General features: G+C 37.9%; 9 protein-coding genes across 9 annotated transcripts; 3 read left to right on the forward strand and 6 right to left on the reverse strand. All coding sequences in view use genetic code 12, as the record gives it.

Annotated features, from left to right (window-relative positions):
* Nucleotides 1-2,806: 2,806 nt before the first annotated feature.
* Nucleotides 2,807-5,487, forward strand: CANMA_004254 (uncharacterized protein; the record flags this gene model as incomplete). The annotated part of the gene is made up of 2 exons (XM_051816513.1): nucleotides 2,807-2,812; nucleotides 3,514-5,487. 2 exons carry the CDS (start codon nucleotides 2,807-2,809, stop codon nucleotides 5,485-5,487), a joined length of 1,980 nt encoding a protein of 659 aa, XP_051670150.1.
* Nucleotides 5,488-6,240: 753 nt separating this feature from the next.
* On the reverse strand, nucleotides 6,241-6,501 carry CANMA_004255 (uncharacterized protein; the record flags this gene model as incomplete). Its single annotated transcript, XM_051816514.1, has 1 exon — nucleotides 6,241-6,501. The coding sequence occupies one exon, from the start codon at nucleotides 6,499-6,501 to the stop codon at nucleotides 6,241-6,243; it is 261 nt and encodes an 86-aa protein (XP_051670151.1).
* A 1,909-nt stretch (nucleotides 6,502-8,410) lies between these two features.
* Nucleotides 8,411-10,516, forward strand: PCL7 (Pcl7p; the record flags this gene model as incomplete). The annotated part of the gene is made up of 1 exon (XM_051816515.1): nucleotides 8,411-10,516. The coding sequence occupies one exon, from the start codon at nucleotides 8,411-8,413 to the stop codon at nucleotides 10,514-10,516; it is 2,106 nt and encodes a 701-aa protein (XP_051670152.1).
* Nucleotides 10,517-11,862: 1,346 nt separating this feature from the next.
* CANMA_004257 (uncharacterized protein) lies at nucleotides 11,863-13,392 on the forward strand (the record flags this gene model as incomplete). The annotated part of the gene is made up of 1 exon (XM_051816516.1): nucleotides 11,863-13,392. The coding sequence occupies one exon, from the start codon at nucleotides 11,863-11,865 to the stop codon at nucleotides 13,390-13,392; it is 1,530 nt and encodes a 509-aa protein (XP_051670153.1).
* A 141-nt stretch (nucleotides 13,393-13,533) lies between these two features.
* On the reverse strand, nucleotides 13,534-17,159 carry SPO22 (Spo22p; the record flags this gene model as incomplete). Its single annotated transcript, XM_051816517.1, has 4 exons — nucleotides 13,534-13,683; nucleotides 14,288-14,365; nucleotides 14,446-17,051; nucleotides 17,111-17,159. The coding sequence occupies 4 exons, from the start codon at nucleotides 17,157-17,159 to the stop codon at nucleotides 13,534-13,536; spliced, it is 2,883 nt and encodes a 960-aa protein (XP_051670154.1).
* A 210-nt stretch (nucleotides 17,160-17,369) lies between these two features.
* On the reverse strand, nucleotides 17,370-18,118 carry CANMA_004259 (60S ribosomal protein eL34; the record flags this gene model as incomplete). The annotated part of the gene is made up of 2 exons (XM_051816518.1): nucleotides 17,370-17,695; nucleotides 18,082-18,118. 2 exons carry the CDS (start codon nucleotides 18,116-18,118, stop codon nucleotides 17,370-17,372), a joined length of 363 nt encoding a protein of 120 aa, XP_051670155.1.
* A 592-nt stretch (nucleotides 18,119-18,710) lies between these two features.
* Nucleotides 18,711-19,276, reverse strand: MMD1 (isoleucine biosynthesis protein; the record flags this gene model as incomplete). Its single annotated transcript, XM_051816519.1, has 3 exons — nucleotides 18,711-19,039; nucleotides 19,118-19,178; nucleotides 19,241-19,276. The coding sequence occupies 3 exons, from the start codon at nucleotides 19,274-19,276 to the stop codon at nucleotides 18,711-18,713; spliced, it is 426 nt and encodes a 141-aa protein (XP_051670156.1).
* Nucleotides 19,277-19,519: 243 nt separating this feature from the next.
* CANMA_004261 (CCR4-NOT core subunit) lies at nucleotides 19,520-22,189 on the reverse strand (the record flags this gene model as incomplete). Its single annotated transcript, XM_051816520.1, has 1 exon — nucleotides 19,520-22,189. One exon carries the CDS (start codon nucleotides 22,187-22,189, stop codon nucleotides 19,520-19,522), a length of 2,670 nt encoding a protein of 889 aa, XP_051670157.1.
* Nucleotides 22,190-22,395: 206 nt separating this feature from the next.
* On the reverse strand, nucleotides 22,396-23,748 carry CANMA_004262 (uncharacterized protein; the record flags this gene model as incomplete). The annotated part of the gene is made up of 1 exon (XM_051816521.1): nucleotides 22,396-23,748. One exon carries the CDS (start codon nucleotides 23,746-23,748, stop codon nucleotides 22,396-22,398), a length of 1,353 nt encoding a protein of 450 aa, XP_051670158.1.
* Between the last annotated feature and the right edge of the window lie 328 nt (nucleotides 23,749-24,076).

Below are 24,076 nucleotides of genomic sequence, written 5' to 3' on the forward strand. Positions count from 1 at the left end.
ACACAAACACTCTCGTATTGAGAGTAGAAGAAAATAAATTACAATTCACCTTTAGTAAATTGCAGAAAGAGTAAAAGAGGTATTACATTGTCATGATTATGATTGCTGCGACTTTAACCACAACTGTCATAATAATATTAAAAGACTATATGCAGTACAGTGATGATGATCTTTTTGCGTATATTGTACAACACAGGAAATTTTTACCAAAAGCTTTAGTTAAGTGTAAGTATAAATTTTATTTTAAGAAACTATACGTTTTGCTCGGTTATAAAGGAAATACCAAAAAATAAAACATCAGACATCATCGAAAGAGACGGTAGAGGAACTCGGATCTTGTGTGATATGTTTTGTTGTAGTACAAACAAAGTCCTGCAAAAGTGTTCTTTAAAGCTTCATCGTAGAATAATGCTTTGTAATGTAGCAATTTCATTAGCAAGAGAAAGAAGTTTGTCTTTTTTTGAAATAAGATGTTATTGGTGGCTTTTATTATGATGAAATTGGTGCAAAAATTATGATGAAAGTCAAATGTTAAAAAAAAAGCAAGATAAACCAAAATAATAATAAAACTTCAAAGATTGCTGTGAAAAAGAGTGGGCAGCAACATTACCCACAGGAGCACCGTGATTGCTACTTCGTACTGTGTTTGCCAGTTACACACACTTTGTAGCTTCTTACTTTGACTTACAGTCTTTATTGTAAGTTTTGACTAGCTCGAAAATCAATTGTGCTACTCTGCACTACCATTATTTGGAAACTGTCAACAATGTCAAGCGACATATACACAAACTTCATGTTCTTCTTATTGAAAATAATATGTTATGATACTGTTTTTTATGTATTGTAGTCTTCATTAGCGTATCTTTTCGTATCAAACTCGAGCGAAGGTTGGAATGTATGATTTTACTGTTTTGTGCTGGTGTTTTGAGGAGAGAATCCTTACTCTATGATGTCATTAAGAGACATTATTTGGAAAGATTTAGAGTGATGAAAAAAATAAAAGAGAATAAAGTATGGGGTAGGTTGTTTTCGGTTGTTTCCAAGGCAAAGCAGACTGTTTTTAACCCACTCACCCCCTATTCACGAGGGACAAAGAGTTGGTCGGTGAGCGGTACACAGTACACCACTTCGTCTATTGTTGGTTTAACAAAAAAAAGTCGGACTTCAGTCAGAGTGAATGGTTCTTTATTGTCTTTTTGTTTTTTTTTATTTTGTTGATCCTTTGTTCAATGTTTACAATATTTCTTTGTTTAGTTAAGTTTCTTCGTTTGGCTTGTATTGTTATATCTTGTTTAAATACTTGCACTCTTTCTCAGTGTGTGTGTATAGTTGTTGCTTGTTGCTTGTTGCTTGTTACTATCAATAGAAGATTTTCTCGGCCTTTGTTTATTGTTTTTCGTTTACTCTTTAAATGTGTGATAAAAAATAGAGATTAACGTAGTCAACTTTTGGTTATGATACTGATCTTTACTTTCTTCTTGCACCTTAAGCATCAAAACTCGAGGATCACTTTTATTAAAACAATAACAATAACAATACAATACAATACAATACAATATACACACATATAAAATGACTGTGATTACATCATTAATATTTTCACTGTTCTCTTTAACAAACCCTCATTTCACAATAACAACAGTGTATTGTCTACATTGTATGTTATAACTCACACCACTTTTTTTTTTGTTATTTGCTGCTAGATAATATCGTTTCTGCTTTCCCTTCATCGTTTCATCTGTCTTACCTTTAATAGCAACTTTCCCTGTCTCAAACTCTTAATTACAACCGACATATATAAAAAAGTTGGGGGCATGTGTGTGTTCTGTATGCTTAGACGCCACCTTACATAATAGAAGAAAACTTCTTTTTACTAATGACCTGTGTATGTGTATAATATATAAAGAAGAAACATACGTTTTTGTTACAAAAGTGTATGTGTATTGTTTTGTATACAGAAATACTATTAATAACAATATACACAAAAAAATGTAATAGAGTACTGCATACAAATATTGAAATTTAGCTAGAGTAGTGTATACAAAAGAAGTTTAGTAATAGTAGTAAAAGGCATTTCAATTGTTCATTAAAATTGTACAATTAGGCTTTGTGTAGATTGTTGGTTGGTTAGTTCGTGAGATACTCTCTCTTTACGTATCTCTTCCTGTTGGGGTTTCCCCTCAATTAAAGTAAATCTATAATTGTCCATATCTCTTCAAAATTAGGGCAGTGTAATGTAACGTAATGATCTGTAAGTTACCATTTGTATATCCTACATTTATTTTGTTTACCCTTCTTTTAATTAATATATTTGTTTCTATTATTATACACACATTCTCTATAAATATATATATATATATATATATAATTTATTTATTTCACGATATTTTATTTTTCCATATTCAAAATCTGGCAACCAAATCTATCAATCAATCAGTCAGTCAACCAATACCACAGAACAGATAAGACCTGGCTCATCAACTGAGAAAAACTGCTATCACCACTTAGAATATAACAGCTTGGGAAGGATACTCATTAACCCAACTCAACCACCAAAATACATTACATCATCCAACCACAACCAGCCTTGATTCAGCTCCATTTATAGTCTGAAACCAAGTAACATATACACATAACTGAAGACAATTTCAGTCCGTTACCAAAGAGCATCATCTTCGAAATTAAAGGTGCACGGAAAGATTATCAAATAGAGAACCAGCATAGAACTAACAACACAGAGACAATCTACTTATCCCCAATCATCTTCTTTATATCAATCAATTACTAACCTCCCTTTATTTCAACCATGATGGTATGTATACAATTCAAGTTAATCTGTCTTTTAAACACACAAACACACACACCTGGAAGAGTTAGTGCGAGAAACACTGTCGTCATACAGTAGCAACAACAAGTACTACTGCTACACTTACAAGAAAACACAACAATGAATGTAATCTGACAGATTCTCACCTCAGGATACACGGTAGATTACTTCTGTCATCCAATCAGACGAACAATTTCCATACTCACCACCGCGTCTTTGAAACAAATACGACCACAACATTGTATGCTACAAACAAGAATGTCAAAAGAATAGGTTTTGTCCCTTCTCCTCCTTTCTCCATTTTCATCGGTATCACACTTTTGTGCAATGAGGCTTTTAAAGAAAAACCAAAACGCCGCCATTCTGTAATTGCACAAAAGAAGGCAATGCGAAAATAGGAACAACAAAACAACAACAACAAACAGCCAACAAAGAAATAAAAAACAAAAAAAAAATAAAAATAAAAATAAGAAAAGAAATTAACAAATGCATTCCGAAACAATTACACGACCATTACTAAACAATAAGAGAAAAAAATACTAATTTGGTAATAGCACATACTGCACTTTGCATTATATATATATATAACCAAAGCTAACATTCACACGACTGAGATGCTTTACTTTTCCTGAAGACAGATTACTTTTCAAAGAATACTACTAACAACACCTTTTTCTTTCTTTTAGAACTTACGCAAATACTTCAACACCCTTCCTACTACAGCTGTAACAAAGACAACTATTCATTCATCCCACTCCACACCAACACTTTCTAAATCAGATGCAAAAACTGCTACCAACGACATAATAATGCCCACCACAACTACTACTTCAGTACCAGCACCAAGCACCGACTACGCATCTTTAAACGAGGTTGTTAAGGGTGCGCAAACTCCTTCGAGCAGTACCTCGGCGTTTTTCACATTTGACGCTACATTGAACGAACTATATCCCAACCTACCTTCTAACTACAAATTAATAAATATTCTAGGTGAAGGTGCGTTTTCCACTGTTTACAAGGCAGTTGATACTACTCAGAATAAGCCAGTTGCCATCAAGATTATTAGTAAGGCTCATCTTACGTCAAAGCAGTTTCACAACATCAAGAATGAAATAAAGATTATGAAACGTACTCATCATCCAAATGTATTGCAATTGTATGATTCGTTTGACACGCCTGATCACTGCTTTTTAATCTTGGAGTATTGCAATGGTGGAGAAATTTTCAATAAAATTATAGAGTACACATACTTTTCGGAACCATTATCACGTCATGTATTTAAACAATTGTTATCGGCCATTGATAACCTCCACAAGTTGAATATCGTCCACCGTGACATTAAACCGGAAAACTTGTTGTTTAAAAAGATTCCATTTTTTGCAAGGTCAGTTGAAGAAAGTGAGAAACAGGCTAGGAAATCAGATGACGATTGCAAAGTTGATGAAGGTGAATTTAAACCAAATGTCGGTGGAGGAACAATTGGTGTTATCAAGTTGGCCGACTTTGGCTTGGCTAAGCAATTGATTGATGACCAAGACAACTCCAGTGTGCCAATGAAGACACCATGTGGTACTGCTGGGTACACTGCACCTGAGGTTATCACATGCAATGCAAGAAGTGACGGCGTTCACCTGAAAAAGACGAGAAACCAATATTCAAAAGCGGTTGATATTTGGTCATTAGGATGTTTCTTGTACACTATATTGTGTGGATTCCCACCATTTTATGATGATGACGCTAATGATGTTACTATGAAGATCCTTCGCGGGGATTATGTATTTTTACAACCTTGGTGGGATGAGATTAGCGATGATGCAAAAGATTTGATTACAAAGATGTTGGAAGTCAATCCAGAAAAGAGGATTACTATTGACGAAATCTGGCATCATCCATGGGTTGCACAAGGACAAAAGAGCGGCATGACCAGTAATGGAGACTTGGTGGAAGCTTCTCATTATTTTGAGCAAAATTACGAGGTTGACCATGTGGAGGACATTGGCAATGATGAATTGATTATTCCAATGTCAAACCAGCCTATATTATCGCCAAGAGCACATGCCATTAAAGTTGTGTTTGACAATCCAGCCATGCTTGGAAGCTTTAATGATGTGTCGTCTCAGTTTATAGAGAACATCGACGAGGAAGAGGAGGAGGAAGAAGAAGAAGAAGAAGATGATGATGACGATGATACAGCTCACATTAGTATACACAAAGTTCTTCACAGGACCAAAGATCACATTCCCACGCCCATGCCAAAAGAACTCAATTTTAAGAATGTATTCAACATTGATAAGTCACAACTTGATGTGTCTGGTGATGACTCAGATGACGACGTTTCCGAAGATGAAGTATCCGAATTGGAAGATGATTTAGCCAGTTTACAACTCACACCAAAACTTATGACGAGATCAAGAAATAGTAGTCAACCTCAATGCCAACAATATGCAGGTAAAATCTTGGATGAGGAAATGGATGATTATTCCAATTCTGATAATGAAATATCTGAATGGACGAGATCATCGTCAATTATTTCAGGTATCGAGTCATTCAAGTTGACCTTAACTGATTCGAACTTATTAGCTAGAAGGAAAAGTTCACGTAAAACGTCAGCAGTGACAACAGCAACAACGGATAAACGACAAGAACAACAAGTATCATAAAAAAGAGATAACTTTAAGATTTTAACGATTACAAGAGAATGGGCTAGAAAATGGTGGTTTTTTATAGGGTATTTATTCATTTCTAAAATATATTTTACTACTCGTTTAGAGAAAGAGAGATGCATTTGTAGAGAGTTTATCGGAGTTGTATGTGTATTGGGTAGCTCATTCCTAACGAAATATTGCCAATGAAAATTTTCAAATCTACTTTCTTTTTCTTCTTGTTCTTGTTCTTGTTCTTCTTCTTTAAACCATCAAATATCCAGGATATGAAAGTTTTGGCCCGATCTAGGACAAGCATCCAATGGAAGTCTGTCCTACTCCTATACGATCAAACATCTTTTTAAATTTGACGACCCGTTCTGGCAAGTCTACAAAAAGCAAGACTTTGTTAAATCCTGCAAAAATTTTAAATCTGTTTAAGATTTTTGAAATCTCGCCTTGTGATTTGATATTTGTAAATCAAAGAAATAGTGCATCATAGTACATCAGGGATACAAAACGTACAGGAGAGTTGTTTATTTCTTTCTTACCACTTCCTGGTGTCTCCAAGAACACTAACATTTTTCCATTTTTTAAGGCAATTTTTTAAGTAACAAATTTTCCGCCTCATTATCATTAGATCATTGAATCATTCTTCTTTATTGATAGTTTATATCATCTATATACAAAACAGGGTCTACCCATAATCTGAAAAAGAAACGGTGTCTGTCTAAATCCAACTTATTCTCAAACACACTCTCTCTCTCTCGTTTATTCTTCTTCACCACGAATAATCTCACCACTTAAAGGTTGCAAAGCGGCGAATTTCCGTTTCATTTCTTCTTGTTCACGATGCTCTAACTCGTTGGCTTGTTGTTTTTGCGTCTTTTTAGCTCGTTGTCGTTCAGCATCCTTTATTGGGCCCTGGCGTAATGCTGCTCGTTCCGATTGTTGCGAGTAGTTGATGAATACAAATGCACCGGCGGCAAATGCTATTGATGCACCAAGGGTGATTTTTGATGCGGTTGACATTAGGGAGTGTGGTGTGTGTAAAAAAATCGGAGTAGGTGTGGTTGGTTAGGGTTTTCGTTTTCTATTTTCTATTTTCTATTTTCTATTTTCAGGGTTTTTACGCAATCTGCATTTATTTTCTAGACACCAAGGTCTTTGCAAAAGTTGCTTTACACCAGCGTGTCTGTACTATGGTAATGGCCCTATATATATTTATGTCACCTACTACTACACATCAAGTCAGTTAATTGCAAAAAAATTGTGTGTCAAACTATCTCGATCAGTCCTCAAGACTTCAGCTATAAGTGCGTTTCACATCTATTGAGAATAAGAGTTATCCAATAAGAAGACATGACACACATCAAATGATATTCCGAAAGAATGACTAAAAACTAAATCCATAAACCTAGTGGCTACTTTGTTCCTCCCCTGATTATACTAGTCATTGAGAAAGAATGGTTGCATTTGGGAGCCAAGGCAAAGAACAGTTTTTAAGGAGTCCTTGTTATGTCATACATTATGTGATTCAGTTAGCTATTTGGCCAAATTATGGGGAGCCTGTGTGCCGGCAGTGTCGACTTAATTTTAGGAAAGCAAGCAGAAACTACTCATTGAAAAAGCAAAATTGAACTTCACGTTTACCTCAGCCCAATATTTGTTTACACCACAGTGATATCGATCACTGACCTTCCCTACCATGCAATGCAAGAGGTTTTCAATCGAACCAACCCGCATCAGGTGTTGACCTTAGCCCCATTGCATTCAGTATTGTAATATGTAACCAAGAAAAAATTATACAAAAATATCTACGTTCACAGGTCAGCACAGGTACAAACAGGAAAATATGAAGGGCTTGCAGATGGGACTAATGATTCATATTAGTATCCCAAGAATATTGACTACCACAAGATTGAGAGGTGTACAATAATTTCGATGGACACTCTAGGGCGGTATTTGACAGAGATGGATAGCCGATATGAAATTTATCGAGTATCACTGTCTCATGATTATATAATCAAAGAAAGGGAGCAAGGACAAAATAGGGCATTTTCGGTCTAAATTTAGTCACAAATGTGATTTTCTGGAAGTCAAATAAACACATTTGATGATGTCGAGCTGAATGCTTGACTACTTTTACGTCGCAGGGGTTTTTAGAATAGCTACATGGCTAGGAGTATTATAATCGATGGTATTTGTTGAATTTTCTTATTGTTTCCTTATTGGCCATTACCTGGTAATACTATTACGACTTTGCTTCACAATCTAAAACATACTAACACGTGTGAATAGACTTTTGTTCGTAGCTACAATAGTCAAGTGTTGGGTCAAATGGTTCAACGTAATGCAGTACTACTGTGTTATAAATCTTTCAATATAGTCTGCTAATGCTACATTTCGAAGTATAAACGGAAAGCGTGGTGCAGCATGCAACCTCAAATCGACGAGCTCTCACACTCCCTGTAGTACCTGAATAGATTTGGCTATAGTTCCTCTCTAAATAACATATGTCTCCGCTAATTCCTCCCAATTTGGCAATAATCGAACTTCTAGTCGAAGCCATGACGTTTACCTCACATCTTCTAATTCCCACAAAACTTGCCTACACTAAGTATAAGGTTAGCCACAGGTGTATACTTAACAGCAATTGCATAGATGTTTTTCATCACATACCTGACTTGACCTTTCCTTGGTGTTAATGAATACCCAATTCGAGTCACCAATTTACGATATTGTTGTCTATTTTGCAAAATGTTCAACAATGTTTCTCGCAACAAAAAGATCCATTTTTTTTTCCTTTTGCATCACAAGGTTCAACCCGACAATCCAAAAGACAGATATACAATTGTATCAGCCGGAACTCAAACCCATTGAACAACTTTGCAAATTCAGCAACTGCATATGAGATATCCTCTGCCATTGCCAAATAACGATGAGCACAAACTTTCACCATGATGACAGTTCGACAACTAATCTGTTTCAATCAGCAAATCTAAATCCTTCTAAAGATATCCATCAACCAAGTTTCTGCGAACAAGGAGACCGCTTTGATGGCGACGATTCGAGTGTTCCACATCATTCTACAAAATCGCAAGTTTCTAATTTGACCAGAACATTGCAATCCTCGTCCTCGGGTAACTCCACTTTACAAAGTCAACAAAATTTCGATGACGATCCCCAGTCGACGCAGAGCCACGCACATTCTACCGACCCACGAGAATTGATTACGGGAGTAGCATACGATAAAGGTGATGATGGAAATGCTAGCTATCAAACCCAGCACAGTGCATTCCCTCAACAAATTCCCATTGCTCAGAATTCTTACAAACACATGCCCATGTCCCACAATACACCAACTGCCGTAGGAACTTCATACACTTCAGCGCATTCATACAATCCATCGTTGCCCTCGACTAATAATTTTATAACACAACCCGAGTCATCATCGTTCCATGACCACACGGCACCTTCAAGCTTCCGGCCAAATACAATGCCACATGCTTTTCCAACAACAACTGTTCAAACTGACTCGGTGGTTCCAACTAAAAGTTCATTCTCAACTGCTTCTGGTGCGGCATCTCTGCTACATCTGACGTCTTATTCAATACCAGGCAATCAATTTCAACATCCAATGATCCATCACCCGACCCAGGTTAATAGTGCGCAGTTTGCACCAAATCAAAGAGTTCCAAATTCACTACCTACAGGCCACAAATTTGGTAACACATTTCCTACCTTCAATCAGCAGCAGCAGCAGCAGCAGCAGCAGCCACAACTGGCTCGCCGACTTCAGTCGTTATTGAATGCAGATAAACAAACTGGATTAAGTACTGCTTCTGCAACCACTCTGACGGGCTCGATCAATATCCCCCACAACAGCAGAATTCAAAATCTTCAACAAGATCAAAGCCATATCGGTTCTTTCCACTCAACGCCGCCATACTATGAGCATGTTCAGCAAAATACCCTGGGTCATCAACAATGGTCAGAGTACGCTCGCCCTGAACCAGACCATTATTTAACGTATGGTGAATTCCTTCAAGAGTTGAAAAAAAAGGACGAGCAAGAGCGACCTAATGCTGGAGAAGAGCATTTGAATATTGTTGAGTTCCCCGTGAATGACCTAATTGTCATGCTCTCTTGTTTATTGACAAAAATCATTGAAGCAAATGACAAGTTGCATCCCAATCATTTTGAAAATACCATTGCAATACGACAGAAAATCAAGGATGAAAGAAAACAAAAAAAGCTTCAACGTAAAAATAAGCAAAAGGAATACCGTCAAGGTACAATTGTTGGTGGGGTTGAAGGCGAAGACACTGTTAATGCCGGTCGGAATAAGGACGAAAGAGGGAATTATGATGGCGATCATTTCGGTGTCAGCATTCATAGTGAAGATCGTATGGACGAGGATGACGATGATGATGACGATGATCAACACGAAGTAAATGTTGATTATGACGATGATTTTGTTGACGACGAAGACGAAGAAGAAGACAATGAAATGAAGAACAAGTATTTGGCCAACGTATTGGCCTTCCACGGTACAAATGTTCCCGGTATTTCTCTCCATGCGTACTTGGCGAGAGTTTTAAAGTATTGTCCTGTGACAAACGAGGTGTTTTTGTCTTTATTGGTTTATTTCGATCGTATTGCTAAAAAGGCCAACAACTTGAACCAGAAAAGAAAACTGAGAGCCAATGGTGATGGCCATGATGATAGTGACACTTCAGAAGCTGAACAGTTATTTGTCATGGATTCATACAATATTCACCGTTTAATTATAAGTGGGATCACCGTGTCTTCCAAGTTTTTTCTGGATATATTTTACAAAAACTTACGATATGCCAAAGTGGGTGGGTTGCCGTTGGAGGAATTAAATTATTTGGAGCTACAATTTCTTCTACTTTTAGATTTCAAATTGATGATCAGTGTTGAGGATTTGCAAAATTATGGTGATTTGCTAGCCAGGTTTTGGAAACGTGAACAACTGAATGCGAGTGAGGCCAGTACTGGTGGTGATAGTGGTAACAATTGATGAGTTGGTTTTGATAGCCTTGTTTCGATTTAAACGTTTGTGTGTGTTATCACTGGCATTTGGCTGTGAGCTTTACTTAATTGACACTGCAGTCTGTGTATTTTTCAATTTGTAACCAAAATATATATGTATAAATCTATGTAAAATAGGCCAGATGGTTTTGCAAACTGCATTTTGAAGTCAAGCTAATCACATCCTCGAGCAAGTTGGTTTTAATGGACCTTTGTTTAGAGTTCATGCAGGGACCCACGTGATGTCCTATTAAGCTTCTTTTATTGAGCCAGCTTCCTTAGTAATCAATAAAGTATTGTGATGGCGCAGCTTAAAATGTTAACCCAGCGTGGTGTATATGCTTAACTTGCATAGCATAGTCGTTTTAAGCCTAATGGATGCAAAGACTAATTGCCTTTTCGGGTAATCACATTAAAAAACTTCAAATAATTGAGGCTTAACATTTTGGATCAAAAGAAGGAAAAAGTCAAAGAATAATTGGAAGAAATTTAGTTTTAGTTTTAGTTTTGCTTTTAGTTTGATCGTTGTTTGCCACGTTTGGAAATTACACTTTTAAAGAGAATACAATCACCGCTCAAAGTCTTGGGTTAATACTACCTCGCAGCAACCACAGGTCTTTTTCGGTTTCCAGATAGAACCCGTCTTGTATTAGTTTTGTACTGCTGAAGAAAATTCTCGGCTTTTGTAGCCACTCCCGGCCCTAAAAGCAAAACTCAATGTATTTATTTTTGTGCATCTTACTCAAAAAATAGACTTTTATTAGTACCTTACTCTGGTTAGAAGCCCATGTCCTTTAGCATGCACTTTATCAATATCATGTGCGTATAATCAAAAACTATATAACACTAAAGGGGGAGTTCAAGGTTGGCAAAAGATATTTTGAACAAGTGGAGATATATTGCAACCTAAAAATAACGAATTCGTATTAATTCCGAGAGAGGATAAAAGTAATGATATCGTAATTGGCTTTGTGTTGAAATTGTCCTGCTCTCCTTTCAAGTAAAAATTTAAACCATACTGCAGTTTTAATTTTGTATAAGGACCACAAGGGGAGATCTTTGTTTCTTTTTACAATGCACTTTACATTTTTACCAGAGGCTATCCGATATTACCATATAAAAACGTTTGATTCCAGGTTTTCGTGATTATCTTGGGGTACCGTATTTAGATCAAGAAACATCATCAAAACTGGACATATAACGCTTCCATCCTCCTTCTCCACCCCTTTACAATCGTTGTTGGTATCAGTATCCTAAATCCTACCTTCGCTTACCTTGCTATAACAACTTCACATTCGCACTGGTACAACTACTAAAGTAACACAGGATCAAACTATGGAAGCAATTATAAATCAGTTTCTCACGTCATGGGCCCCAGCTACATTGCCAACATCAACCTCAATTAGCTCCATCGACCCCACAAATATCCCGGGTTTGCTGGCAACAGCAGAGTCACTACGACAAGAAGTAGCCACCCAAACAAATAGCATATCGCTATACTTCCTTTCGCGGCATGCAAGGGCGGCTGCCGCTTCGTATACTATATTGAGTGATCAACAGGTTTTGGCATCTGCGACATCTGCACTTAATGCTGCAGCAAGCACTGGGGATGCAACTCCCTCCCTTGACATTGACTTGGCACAAATCACCCAAGAATTGTTCAATTCTACATTGCTATTGAAGAAACTAGAGTGGCAGTCTAATCTATATGCAATTCACCTTTCGGTCCCATTCAACTTGCTATTTGCCATATTTTTTGTTATATTGTTGTTGTTGTATTTCTATCTTGGTCTTATTAGAGGCAAGACAAAATACTTTTCCACTTGTTTGCTCTGTGGATGTGGTTTGGAAATTGCAGGATACGTTGCCAGGTCAATTGGGCATTACCACTGGTCAAACACTAACATCTTTTTGTGTCAAATAATTTCACTCACAATTGCGCCGGCTTTTGTTATGGCTGGGGTTTACTACTTGTTGACGCAATTGATTATTATTCATGGTGGCGCAGAATTCTCCATCCTACGACCCAATTACATTTCCTGGCTATTTATCTGCTGTGATGTTGCGAGCTTGTTCATTCAGGCTGCCGGTGGTATCACTGCAGCTGTCAAACTTCGCCTCTTTGAAGATACAAAGAGTGGTACCTACGTCATGGTGGGTGGAATTGCATTTCAAGTTCTTTCAATGACTTTTTTCCTTGCTTTGTTGTTTAATTTCATGTACCGTTTGTATTTCAGATCGATTGGGTTAAAGTTTAATATCGTCGCTTTTTGCCATTTATTACTCAATACCAAGCGTGGTCAAAAGATACGGCATGATTACAATTATGAGCAAAGATATGACCCTTCGTTTGCAAATATAAGACTGCGACCATTGTTTAACTTCCTACCGTTGGCAATTATACTAGCCTCCATTTTCATTTATGTTCGGTGCATCTACCGAGTCATTGAGCTATCGGAAGGGTGGAGAGGCTACTTGATTACACACGAGGCTTTTGTTCTAACGTTGGACGCCCTTATGGTGCTTCTCAGTTGTCTAACATTCATCCCGTTCCATCCAGTGATTGTGTTTGGAAAAGATGTTCAAATCTCGATACGTCAAAGCTTTGGTAAAGGCGGTCATGTAGATTTGCCGCCGGATATCATTTTCAAAAAGGAGTATTCGTACTCTAATGACGATCAAAGTAGTGACACGTTGAATGATAAATATCTGTACAGAGTTGGAACGAGTGCTGACAGGATTTCGGGCTCTCCAGCCTTGAATAATAATGGTTGTCAAAAGTATTCAAATCCATATTTGTCACCTGCACGTTTTGCCAATTACAAGTCTGGAAGCAACACTGAGAAGTTTGAGTGGCCAAAGTAGATCAAAAAAAGGAAAAAAAGAGAAGGTGTTATCTATTAAAATATGTCTATTCAAAGTAGAACTGCGTTATATCAAAATATACTAAACTATCCTTGTAATATCTCTCTTTCCCAGTCCCTCCATCAAAACCTGGCGTCTTGTTTATTTTGCTTGTGGTATCCAATCAACATTCTTGACGCAGTATGGACCAGAACAGCCACAAGTCTTTACCTTTGTCAAATCATCTTTATAGTCATGAACGATTAGTGAAGGGTGATATTTGGGTACTTCGAGTTTTGTCGATCCAGTAGGCTTTGCCCTGTGTCTCTTGTTTAACGTGTTAGTTAATAGTGAGTTTCCCATTCTATTTCGATTTCTTTTTAATGATTCTCAATGTAGCGCACAGTTTGGTGAGGGGTTTATATTGTGTCAGAGTGAATTTAGTGCAAGGATTGCTATATATATATATAGAGAGAGAGAGAGAAAGAGGACGTAGAGTGAGAATGACAAAAGGCTTATCTATAAACAGCTTTGCAATTTTTCTTGTTTAATGAGTCACTGATAAGAGAATTGCTGTTGCAAAATGGAAAAACAATTGTTTGCTTATGTAATTTTCTTTGTTGTCAGCCAATTTTGTATTCTGCGCAATTTATCTATCATGTCAGATCTCGATGGTAGGAAGCATTCGATCTGAAATGAGTCTTGTCAAGTCATTACGATATCACTAGCCACTATCAACCACCAAGCCTTGGTTACATTTTAATTTCCTTGACACACTTTCAGATTTTGTTTACTTCATTTTCTAGCAACGTTGTTTCCAACAGCTGATCCTCAGCCAACTGTTTCCAAACCTCCAAAAACTAAAATTGTATTGTCAGTAACTGCAAGTGTTTGTAGCGTTAGTTGACACACATACCTGCTTATTAACTCTTTCATGAACAAATCTTGAAAACAACACTCCAAAGGCACACCATCTCAACCCATGGCTCAATGCCTTACAATCGCTAATAAGAAGTTAGTATTCACTTGAATTAGTATCATCGGTGAGTCTCTGGCTTACATTATCATCTTAACCCCGTAGTTCCATGACACACTGGCAATCCATTCAATTTCAAAAGAAGGAATAGCTGCAGTGACCACGTTAGACTGGTACATTCTGTAAAACTGAAGAACAGCCTTTCCCTTTTCAGAGTCGAATGTGTCATCACTAATTTCCATAAAATACCTAATCCAGATAATCAATCTAGGCAAAAATGTAGCATCTGCAAAACCTATGGCACGGTTGATTATGGATAATAATATACTCAGTTTTGCGTGTTTAGCTAGTGAACGCTTGCAGTAAATGAGTAAATTTACGTACACCTCGTACATCTCAATAACATGTTTCGGTTTGAATGTGGAGCAATCCTCGATCATGGCCTGGATTTGTTCGGTTGATCCAATAATCAACTCGGCTTGAAACCTGAATGTACACAATTGCTGTATGCACTCGAAGCTATCATCTGATAACACGTCACTATCTCTAATTTCTTCAATCATAGCAACACCATGTTCTTTGATATAGGTCCAATCATCTACGCCTATATCCTCCTTTTTGCTAAGAAAGAAAAATGTCAAAATCATTGCTCTTGTTTTCCAAATAATCATTTTATCACGCCTAACCTTTTCAATATCGGGTGGAATTAAGTGAATAAAACCAATACATATCTGACAAAGTTGAACAGCAATCTCACATCGATTGATTTGTTTGCAAAAGAGTGCTATGTTGTAAGCTTTACTGGCACACCATTCATAATCGTTTGAATTGAATATTTGGCCCGTTACATGTGACGTATGGGTTGCGAAATTGCAGCTTCCTTTCAAGATCTGGCAAAGGTTTAGCAAATTGGACTCAGTGTATTCCATTTCGTTTTTTTCAATGTTATTGGAGAACATCAAGATGGCACACCGACAGCAGATGGGTAATATAATCCCAAACAGATTTAGACTCTGAATAAATTCTTCATTAAATTCCCTTGAGGAAAGGATATTCAATAGCTGTAAAAAGGCATTTTTGATAAAGTCATTGGATAGGTTATTCGTGGCTTCAATAATGCAGGCAGCTACAGCTAAAATGGCATTTATATTTGTGTTGCCGTCAACTAATCTAGTAAACTGTGCAGATGCATTTCCTTCATCCTTCATTAAAGTGAAGGCCCTAAAAAGATTGTATTGGGAGAGCATGCTACTTTCATCTTCGGGACCTAACTCTTGATGTAGATCCAAAACAGCTTGGGCGTTTCCAGAAAGAAGGTGGTTGTTTTCAATTGCTCTTATTATTTTCCCGCGATCTTGATTCTCCAGGTACTCCATGTAAAACAACCTTGAAAGCGATAATCTGAGCCAACCGGAGCTCTGGTCGTAGTCAAGTGCCTTATACGCAGCCATACCTTGTTTCCAAAGCAATGCGAGCACACTCTGTTTCATATTCATGTCTAACAGATGCTGCAAGCTTCTTTCCGCAAGTTCAATGAAAAGTTCCAACTCTTTGATTCGTATTTGCGGTTCCTCTTTCTGAGCTAATTCTGCGTTGACAACAAATTTTGTAATTACCAAAACCCCTGCTTGAAAACTGCTTGAATCAAGGTTTGTCAAAAGGAAGTCCAAACAATTGTTTACCCCTTTGAAGCTGTAGTGCACTTTTTGCTTCAATAGATTTAGCACTTTTTCAAAATTATCCGCTATGGGCACCGACATCACCATACGCATCATAACCTCATCGATGCTGGAAGTATCATCGGTATCACCACAAATCTCAAAATACAAGCCATACACTTCAAATCTAGTCGAAAACTGATTTTGAATGAGCTTCACCGCAGATAGAGCCCTTTCCTTGGATTCATTTGTGTCAAGGCTTTTGTAGCATTTTATCAACAAGATATAAGTTTGCAAGTACCTGGTCTTTATTATGCCCTGGCTTTCTTCGGTGATTACCTTCTCCAAGAATTTGATGGACATAGCAGCCAAACATTTTGCAGTTTCAAAAGTTTCCTTATTGTATAGATCCAAGGCAGAATTATACAAGATACGGCTTGTTTCTAAGACGAAATCCATTGCAAGGTGTGCCTCCAAGTGACTCAACCTGGCCTCGTAAACTTTTGCTGTTTCGTAGTTTCCAGAAACCACTTCAAAACTCAAGCTAAGAAGTAAAAACTTGGAATTGTAATCATCAATGAGACTTTTGTTGTCCTTGTCCAAATTGCAATCTCTGTCAATCGTCAACAATTTGTTCAAAATCGTTTCCGCGAAGTTTTGACATTTTTTTGCAACACCTAGAACGTTTGTGCTGATGGATGATGACAAAAGGTTAATCAAGCAACTCAAGACTGAAAGGGACCGATCTATGCTTGGATTAAAAGACTCGTATATGAGTAATAAAACAATAGCAAAGTATTTGACTCCGTGAAGTGTTTCCTTGTTTACGTTTAACTGCCCCCCTAAATTCCATATATCTGACCCAGCAGAGTCAATCAGCTCCTGCAAATTGGTTGGAAGCTGGACTAGGGAAGGGTCTTGGGTCACATTTCTTTGCATATTCTCGGCTATGGGGATTATCAAATCGATTTTCTTTTGAACTAACAAGTCTGCATTTCCTTCATACTCTTTGGAATTCAAGCTACTATAAATCTCCCTCCCCGTCTCTAATAGGCGATTTGTTAGATACTGTAAAAGAAATAGCACGCTATTGTACATCACATACTTATCAAGTTTATAGCAGTTCCTTGTAAGTTCGATACAAGTTGCTTCATTCCAGGGTAGTGGTGTAACTGGTCATTTATTTAGAGGATTGCAAACAGAATTTCGAATTTGGTTGTAAAAAAAAGTTAAGTACTCCCTCCGAGCAAAATCTCTACAAATCTACAATAGTAAAGTGAGCCTCCATCTCTCTCTCTCTCTCTTTGCATTATACGTGATCAAATTATTGTACATTCAAAAGCATGCTAACTATCCCCCTTTATTTATTTTCTACCAGCAGAAGCCTTCTTCTCCTTTTCTTGTTGGTCTTTCAATACTCTCTTGACAATCTTTTGTTCTTCAATCAAAAATGCTCTAACAATTCTTTCTTTGACACAGTTGGCACATCTTGAACCACCGTAAGCTCTTTGGACAGTCTTGTGAGTTTTAGAAACTTGAGCGTATTCTCTTGGTCTCAAGGTAGAGATACCAGACAAAGCGGAACCACAGTCACCACATTTGACTCTGGAAGCAGCCTTTTTGACGTGTTGAGCAACTAATTTTCCACCTGGGGTTTTAACAACCTTGATCTTGTTGGATCTGGTGTTGTCTATACATTAAAGTTAGTAACTTGAGCTAGACGTAAACGCATCAAAAAAGTTGATGTGATACTGTCAGACAGAGGATATAGTAATTTGCAGGGATGGTGAAATGTATCTGGAGATAGTGATCATCGCACAGTACCAAAGGTAACTCAATGCTGTGGTACAAATCTTGCAAAGAGGAAGCCCTCCTTGGTGGTACAATTGTTTTCCAATATTCTAGTAATCAATCCTTGATACTAATTTAGCCTAGTTCTTATTCATTCCCAGTAGGTCTGCCAAATTCATCGTGGAATCATCACTTCAGCAAAAAATACTATATCTCCTCCAAGTGTATCAACTAAAGTCCAGTTTGAATGCGCTGGGTCAATATGAAGTAGTGCTTGAAACATACATGGATTTCTTCTTCTATAAGTAACACGTTGAGCCATTGTTAAGGTGTATTATGTCGATGGTGTTGGTACGTGGAAAAGGTCTCTTCTGTAAAATTTTGAAATTTTCTGTAATGTAGGTTCTGTCTCGTTAGGATGAAAAAAAAAAAGGACTTTTGTGCAATGACGGCTCTACTGCGGTAAGGGTGTTTTGCGTTGAAAAATTTTTCACCTGACCTCCTGTGACTGCTTTTTTTCTTCTTGTTTGGATGAAGTATTCCATTGTACACTACCTTTTCAAACACACGCTTGGAGCTCCGCGTAATATGACAAAACAGGCGTGAATATATTTTAGATGAATTCGGAGCAGCAATATCGCCTAGGGTATACGGTGTAGTCTTCCTTTCAGTTTGCGTTGTAAGAGATCTATTGTAGTATCATTGGCTCCCTCCCCCTGTCTTGCTTAGACCCCTCTAAAGAAAATTCATAAAAGAGAAACATATCTACTATGATTGCCAGGTTGCCGCCTCCTTTCCCCATATTCTCTCCCATTCTTGCAACAGAAATATATCGGTAGCGCTGGTTTACAAAGAAGTGTCTTTTTGGATAATATTCATTGAATAACTGTAAAGACTATGTGCTTAATCAGAGCTTACAATTTGGAGTCGTCCTTCTCAACTGCAATTGCTTCTATCTCCAATGGAACTCCCAATGGCAATTCCTTGACAGCAACACACGATCTAGCTGGTTTATGCTCGTTAAAGTATTTGGCGTAGACCTTGTTAAAGTCGCCAAATTGGGCATTCATATCAGTTAAGAAGATATTAGCCTTGACGATATGCTTCAAAGAAGAATTTGATGCTTCTAAAATGGCAGAAACGTTTTGAATTGCTTGTTCGGCATAGTCTTGAATTGTTGAAGACTCTGGTAATGGCTTGTTATCAGCAGTGTAGGGAATTTGACCGGAAACATAAATAAAGCCTATAACGAATGTTAGTATCGTATTAACAATTGAATTGGGCAATTGAATATATATCCACGACTGTGTAGTTTACATACCGTTAGCCTTGATTGCTTGTGAGTACGAAGCAGCAGGTGGAGGAGCTTGTGAGGTTCTCACCTTTAATTGAGGTTGTTAGTATCTCAAAGTTCGTGAATTTGTTTTCGCTCTTTGACACATACGGGGGTAATTGAAGAATTGAATCTTTTGGCAGACATGATAGAAGACCTGAAGGATTGTGCACTCAATGTGTTCTTAAACATTTGGTAAACTTCTTCAATTATAAATGAATTTAAAAATAAAATCTAAGTGAGAATCGACTCCTCAGTTTGTTTGCCCTTACTATTTCTTTTTTTCCGCTTGGCGGAGTCAAGAGCCGCACAGAAGTCGAGAAAGAAGAGAGAGAGTATTGTTGACTCAGATTAGAAAAATGTCAGATTTATGCAGGTACTTACCGCTATTTACCGAGTCTTTTTCGATTTTGCCTTCTTTTTGGACTTTGACTTCGACTTCTTCTTGTTCTCGTTTCTAGATTCTCTACCTTTTGTCTCATCGCCATTTGACACCGCATTTCTAGATTCAGCCTCTGATTCCTCAGCTTCTGGAGAATCCAAGCTCTTACCTGAATCAGCTACATCACCAGAAGTGATAACAGCCTCAAACTTTTCAAACAAATATTCGGCAAACCTTTCAATCTTGCATAGTGTGTTGAAATTTGCCATAAACGTATGGAAATCCTTCTGAAAAGTACTCGATTTGCTTATTTTTCCCTTGCTCAAAATAGCCAACAAACCAATCTCGATTTTTCTAGCAAATTCATCAATTATTCTTGAATTGAGGGAATTAGCGTCTATATCGTCGTCAATTTCCAGAGCAGTCATATCTTTATATTTCACCAATAGCTCTTTTCTTTGCTCAGGATCAATAGACGATTCATCCTTAACGGTCTCTACACGTTGCTCATTTTGCAAGCTTTTAATCCTAAAGTACAATTGTCTAGCTTCCGGGACTTTTCCAATCCACCCAATCAATAACACTTGTAACTCGTTGTTGTAATTATGGATATCGTCTTTAGAGCTTTTGTCACCAATCTTGATGATATTGAGCTTCATTAGTTGCGATATCATCAAACAGAGAAGTATCATCAACTTCTTTGCTATTGATTCGGCCAATACTACTTCATAGCCATCATCAATTTCAAGACCTTCATTCGCAGACAAATAGAACGCACTATTGGTGAAAAACTCATGCAAAAGCATCAGCTGTTCCACCTCACTCAATATGACTTTGCCACCTTGTCTTGAAAATATGTACGGGGAGGACGTGTCTGGACTACCTCGTAGTCCAACGGCAAGTTGAAATACATAATCTATGAGTAGATTCGACAAGTTCAAATCATGTGTGATAAACCAGATCAATAATCGACGATGTCCGTTGCACATGAGCATTTCATCCATAGCTGCCCGCGCTAATTTTGAGTTGGTCTGTAGCATAAGCTCAAATTTAGTGATACTGAAAATGGGAATGAGCAATTTGTTGTTGTCTTGTGCCTTTTTGATGTCATTCTCCAGAGCTGGAGACGACCAGTATTTGTGAATTAAATCGGGAGTAATGGAAGTTTCTCTGCCCTCTATTTCATCCTTGATTGCCTTTGATATCGTATTAATTACCAGCTGCCCAATCTTGGCTTCTGCCTCAGCACTGCCTTCAATAGAAAACCCAGAGAGAAATTCAAAAGTAAAATACAACTCATCCCATGTTGTGAATAGGTCGTCAGACTCAGTTTTATCTTGCCCACCGTCGAAAGCAGCAAATTTCTCAAGGAACATTGGGTTGAAGCGCACATTTTCGCCTCTTACTATGTCCCGCCAGTCTCGCCCCTCGTCGTCAAATTGAATATCTATAGCCTCTTGTTCTGCCAACTCGTCCTTCGCTATTGTGTTCAAATCAGGAACAAGGCTCTTTTGATCATTTTCGTCTACGTCATCAGCATCGTCTATTTCATATTCGAGCATGTACTTAATATCTTCGTCAAATCGGTCAGCGTACTCTAAATCAATTAGTACGTCGCCCAACTCTGCTATTCCCTTGGATCTGTTGAGCTTTCTTACTGCCTGTTCCTCATTGACAGAGGGCTCCTCTATAGGACGATGTTGCTCGCTGGTAAAGGAAGTTGCCGAATACACAATCAACAAAGCTATCATGACCAACCTCATATCAACCAGGATTGCGCCACCATTGGTAGTGGTTCTTGCCAAGGGTTCGATAAAATTCAAAATTGGTTCATTCTCCAAGTCCATTGCTCCATCGGCAATTGATTTGATAGTTTCCTGAGATAAATCGTAATCGATCGCCAGAGATGGGTTTTGGTTTATTATCCACGCAAGCACGCACCGCACTGAGCTTGAGCCTTTCAAAACTTGGATTATTATCGAAGGTGTTTCTTCTTCTTCGTTGTTTTCCTGGTTATTAAACTCGATGCGGCGGTCTATCTCAAGACCAAGCAAAATGATATTGGTATGGCACTTCCAAAGTTTTATCAAGTAATGAAGGTATGGGTTCATCGCTAGGTTAGACGTTCCAGCACCGGGAGAAAACATCTTTTGAATCGACATAACAAGAACACATGCCATGGAATACAAAAGTTTCAAATTGAGCTCATCACCCGAGACTGTGGTTTTTGGTGTCCACTCAGCAAGGGATGTTTTCCAACTCCCTTCGCTATTGTCCACGAATCTCAATTTCAACTCATCCGACGCATTCAATAAATCATGTATTAGTCGAAGCAATGTGAAGAACTTTGTTGATATGTCAAACTTGATAGAATCGATTTCGATGTCATGTGCATCCTTAGCTTCACGGTAAAACGAGTACAGAAGAGAAATAAGCAAATCTGATATACAACTGACACTTAAAACATAGTCTTCTGTCTCCTCCGGTTGAGTAAATGGGTCGCAAAGGGATATTACAGTATCGAAAATGAATCTTAACAAGACGTCGAATAATGGTACATTTAATAAGCTTCTAATATGATCATGTCTTTTGTCAAAATTTTTCACGGGGCCCGTCGGTGGAATAGCAAAATCATATTCAACTGTATCTATCTCTTCCTCGACTTCTTTATCCAACATATCATGTCCCAATAGAGTGTCAGCCTCTCTCTTTCTTTCTTTCTTTCTTTCTTTCTTTCTTGTGTTCTTTACTACAACTCTGTTTAGAAAATGGGAAAAAAGCTGGAAATAGTTTCTTCAAACACGCTACCTTCCAGTAAAAAAAAAATGTGCCTCATATTTCGTCTACAAAAAGTCTACTACTAAGTATATATGCCATTGCTAAATTAGTTGTATTCCTGAACATTGAATATCTGTTTAAGACCCTTCCCGAAAATACCTCGAACACTCGATGACCTATTTCTGGAATATGCGACTAATATAGCCAAGCTAATTGAGAAGACAAAGCTTTCTATTTTCAAGTTATTCTCTGAAGGTTCGGAGGGGACCAATGTACCCAATCCTCTCGGAGCAACAAACAATGCCAACTCTTTTCTCCTTTGCATTGTCTCTACGAATGACGAAAAACCACACATAATAGCCCCTGAAGCTGCACAAATAGTATCGTCAAATCTGGGTCTTGGGATATTGGGAAACAATTTGGGTAACAATCTTGTTCTCGCCAAACATACTCCATACCAATAAAGGCCAATGAATGCACCCAAAAAACATGAGGAGCGAAAAGTGGACTTTATTGCCCTGAGCAATCTCGCTGAAGTCTTTACTTTCAGCGGGAATACCAACATGAACAAATTTAGTGGTCCATATACCGTAACTGCAAACTTAAAGCCTCTCCAGAATCTCCACAATGCGTGTAGCTCACAGCTTTTGCACTTGAAAGCGTGTACGGCTTCGCAGTTTATTGGTTGATTTATTACAGTATTTCCTCCCCTTGGGTCTTTACCGTATTTAACAAAGTATGGGGCTAAGTAATCCTCATACGGGCCGTGTTGGCCATAAATCAAGTCCTTATTCTTAACCAACCTTAAAACCTCAATAAAATCAGGGTCCATATTGGCTGCGGACGTTATCCACTTGGAGTAAGCAGGCGGTAACTTCTCTGGATGATAAAACCAAGAAAACATAACTAAAGTGCTGCTGATGATAAATAATAAAGCATCTCCGTACTGGCTAATTCCTGCAGGTGTAATATGGGACAATGTGGATGAAAACACAGTATCTAAGGCCCGAGTGGCCACCAACAAAGTGAGATCTAGCGAATTGTATCTTCCAAAACCAACAACGTGGCTCTGGAACAAAGGGAATGTAACTAATGCTGAAGCCAAGGCTGATGCTAATGTCGAAACAAATAAAGCTGACGAAGGTCTCTTTAGGAATCTAGACTTCCTAAGAAGACCGTACACTATGGGCTCCAAGACGTTAATCCCGGTGATCAAGCTAGCAGCAAACATTGGGAACTTGTACGGGTGTAACGCTTTCACCATAGTCTTTTTCATTCTTGGTATTATCCTGCCATATTTTCCCTTTTTCACCCCACTTGCAATGGCTTTGATTACCTTTGGAAGTACTAGGTAAAGATACGCGTAAAGGAACGCCTTGAGCGACGGCTTGCCTACCCGGTTGATAAGAAGGTGAGCAAGTAGGACATTTCGACTCTTTTTGGTCAAGTTAGCATCCATAGTACTTATAGTGATTTATACTCTAAATATGCAAGGTTGTTGGCCATTTTTTAGAGACATCTGCATTGATTATGGTTTATTTTGAAAATGATCTGAGTAATATTTGAAAATAATAAAAAAAAAAAATAAAATAAAAAAAGAAAGAAAAAAGGAAAATACGATTTAACCTCGGCAGGATCTTACGATGGAAAATGCAATTTTCTTGTAAACACTTGTTGGGTATTGGTTGAAATTTGTGGGTTTCTTTCCGTTTCAAGGGTAGTGCAACCGGATTGCAGGCGTAGATGTCATTGGAATTGTGTTATTGGGACTTTCTTATAGTGTGCGT

The sequence above is a fragment of the Candida margitis genome (genome assembly GCF_024628925.1).
Source record: "Candida margitis strain CBS 14175 chromosome Unknown scaffold28, whole genome shotgun sequence".
In the NCBI taxonomy this organism is placed as follows: Eukaryota; Fungi; Ascomycota; class Pichiomycetes; order Serinales; family Debaryomycetaceae; genus Lodderomyces; species Lodderomyces margitis.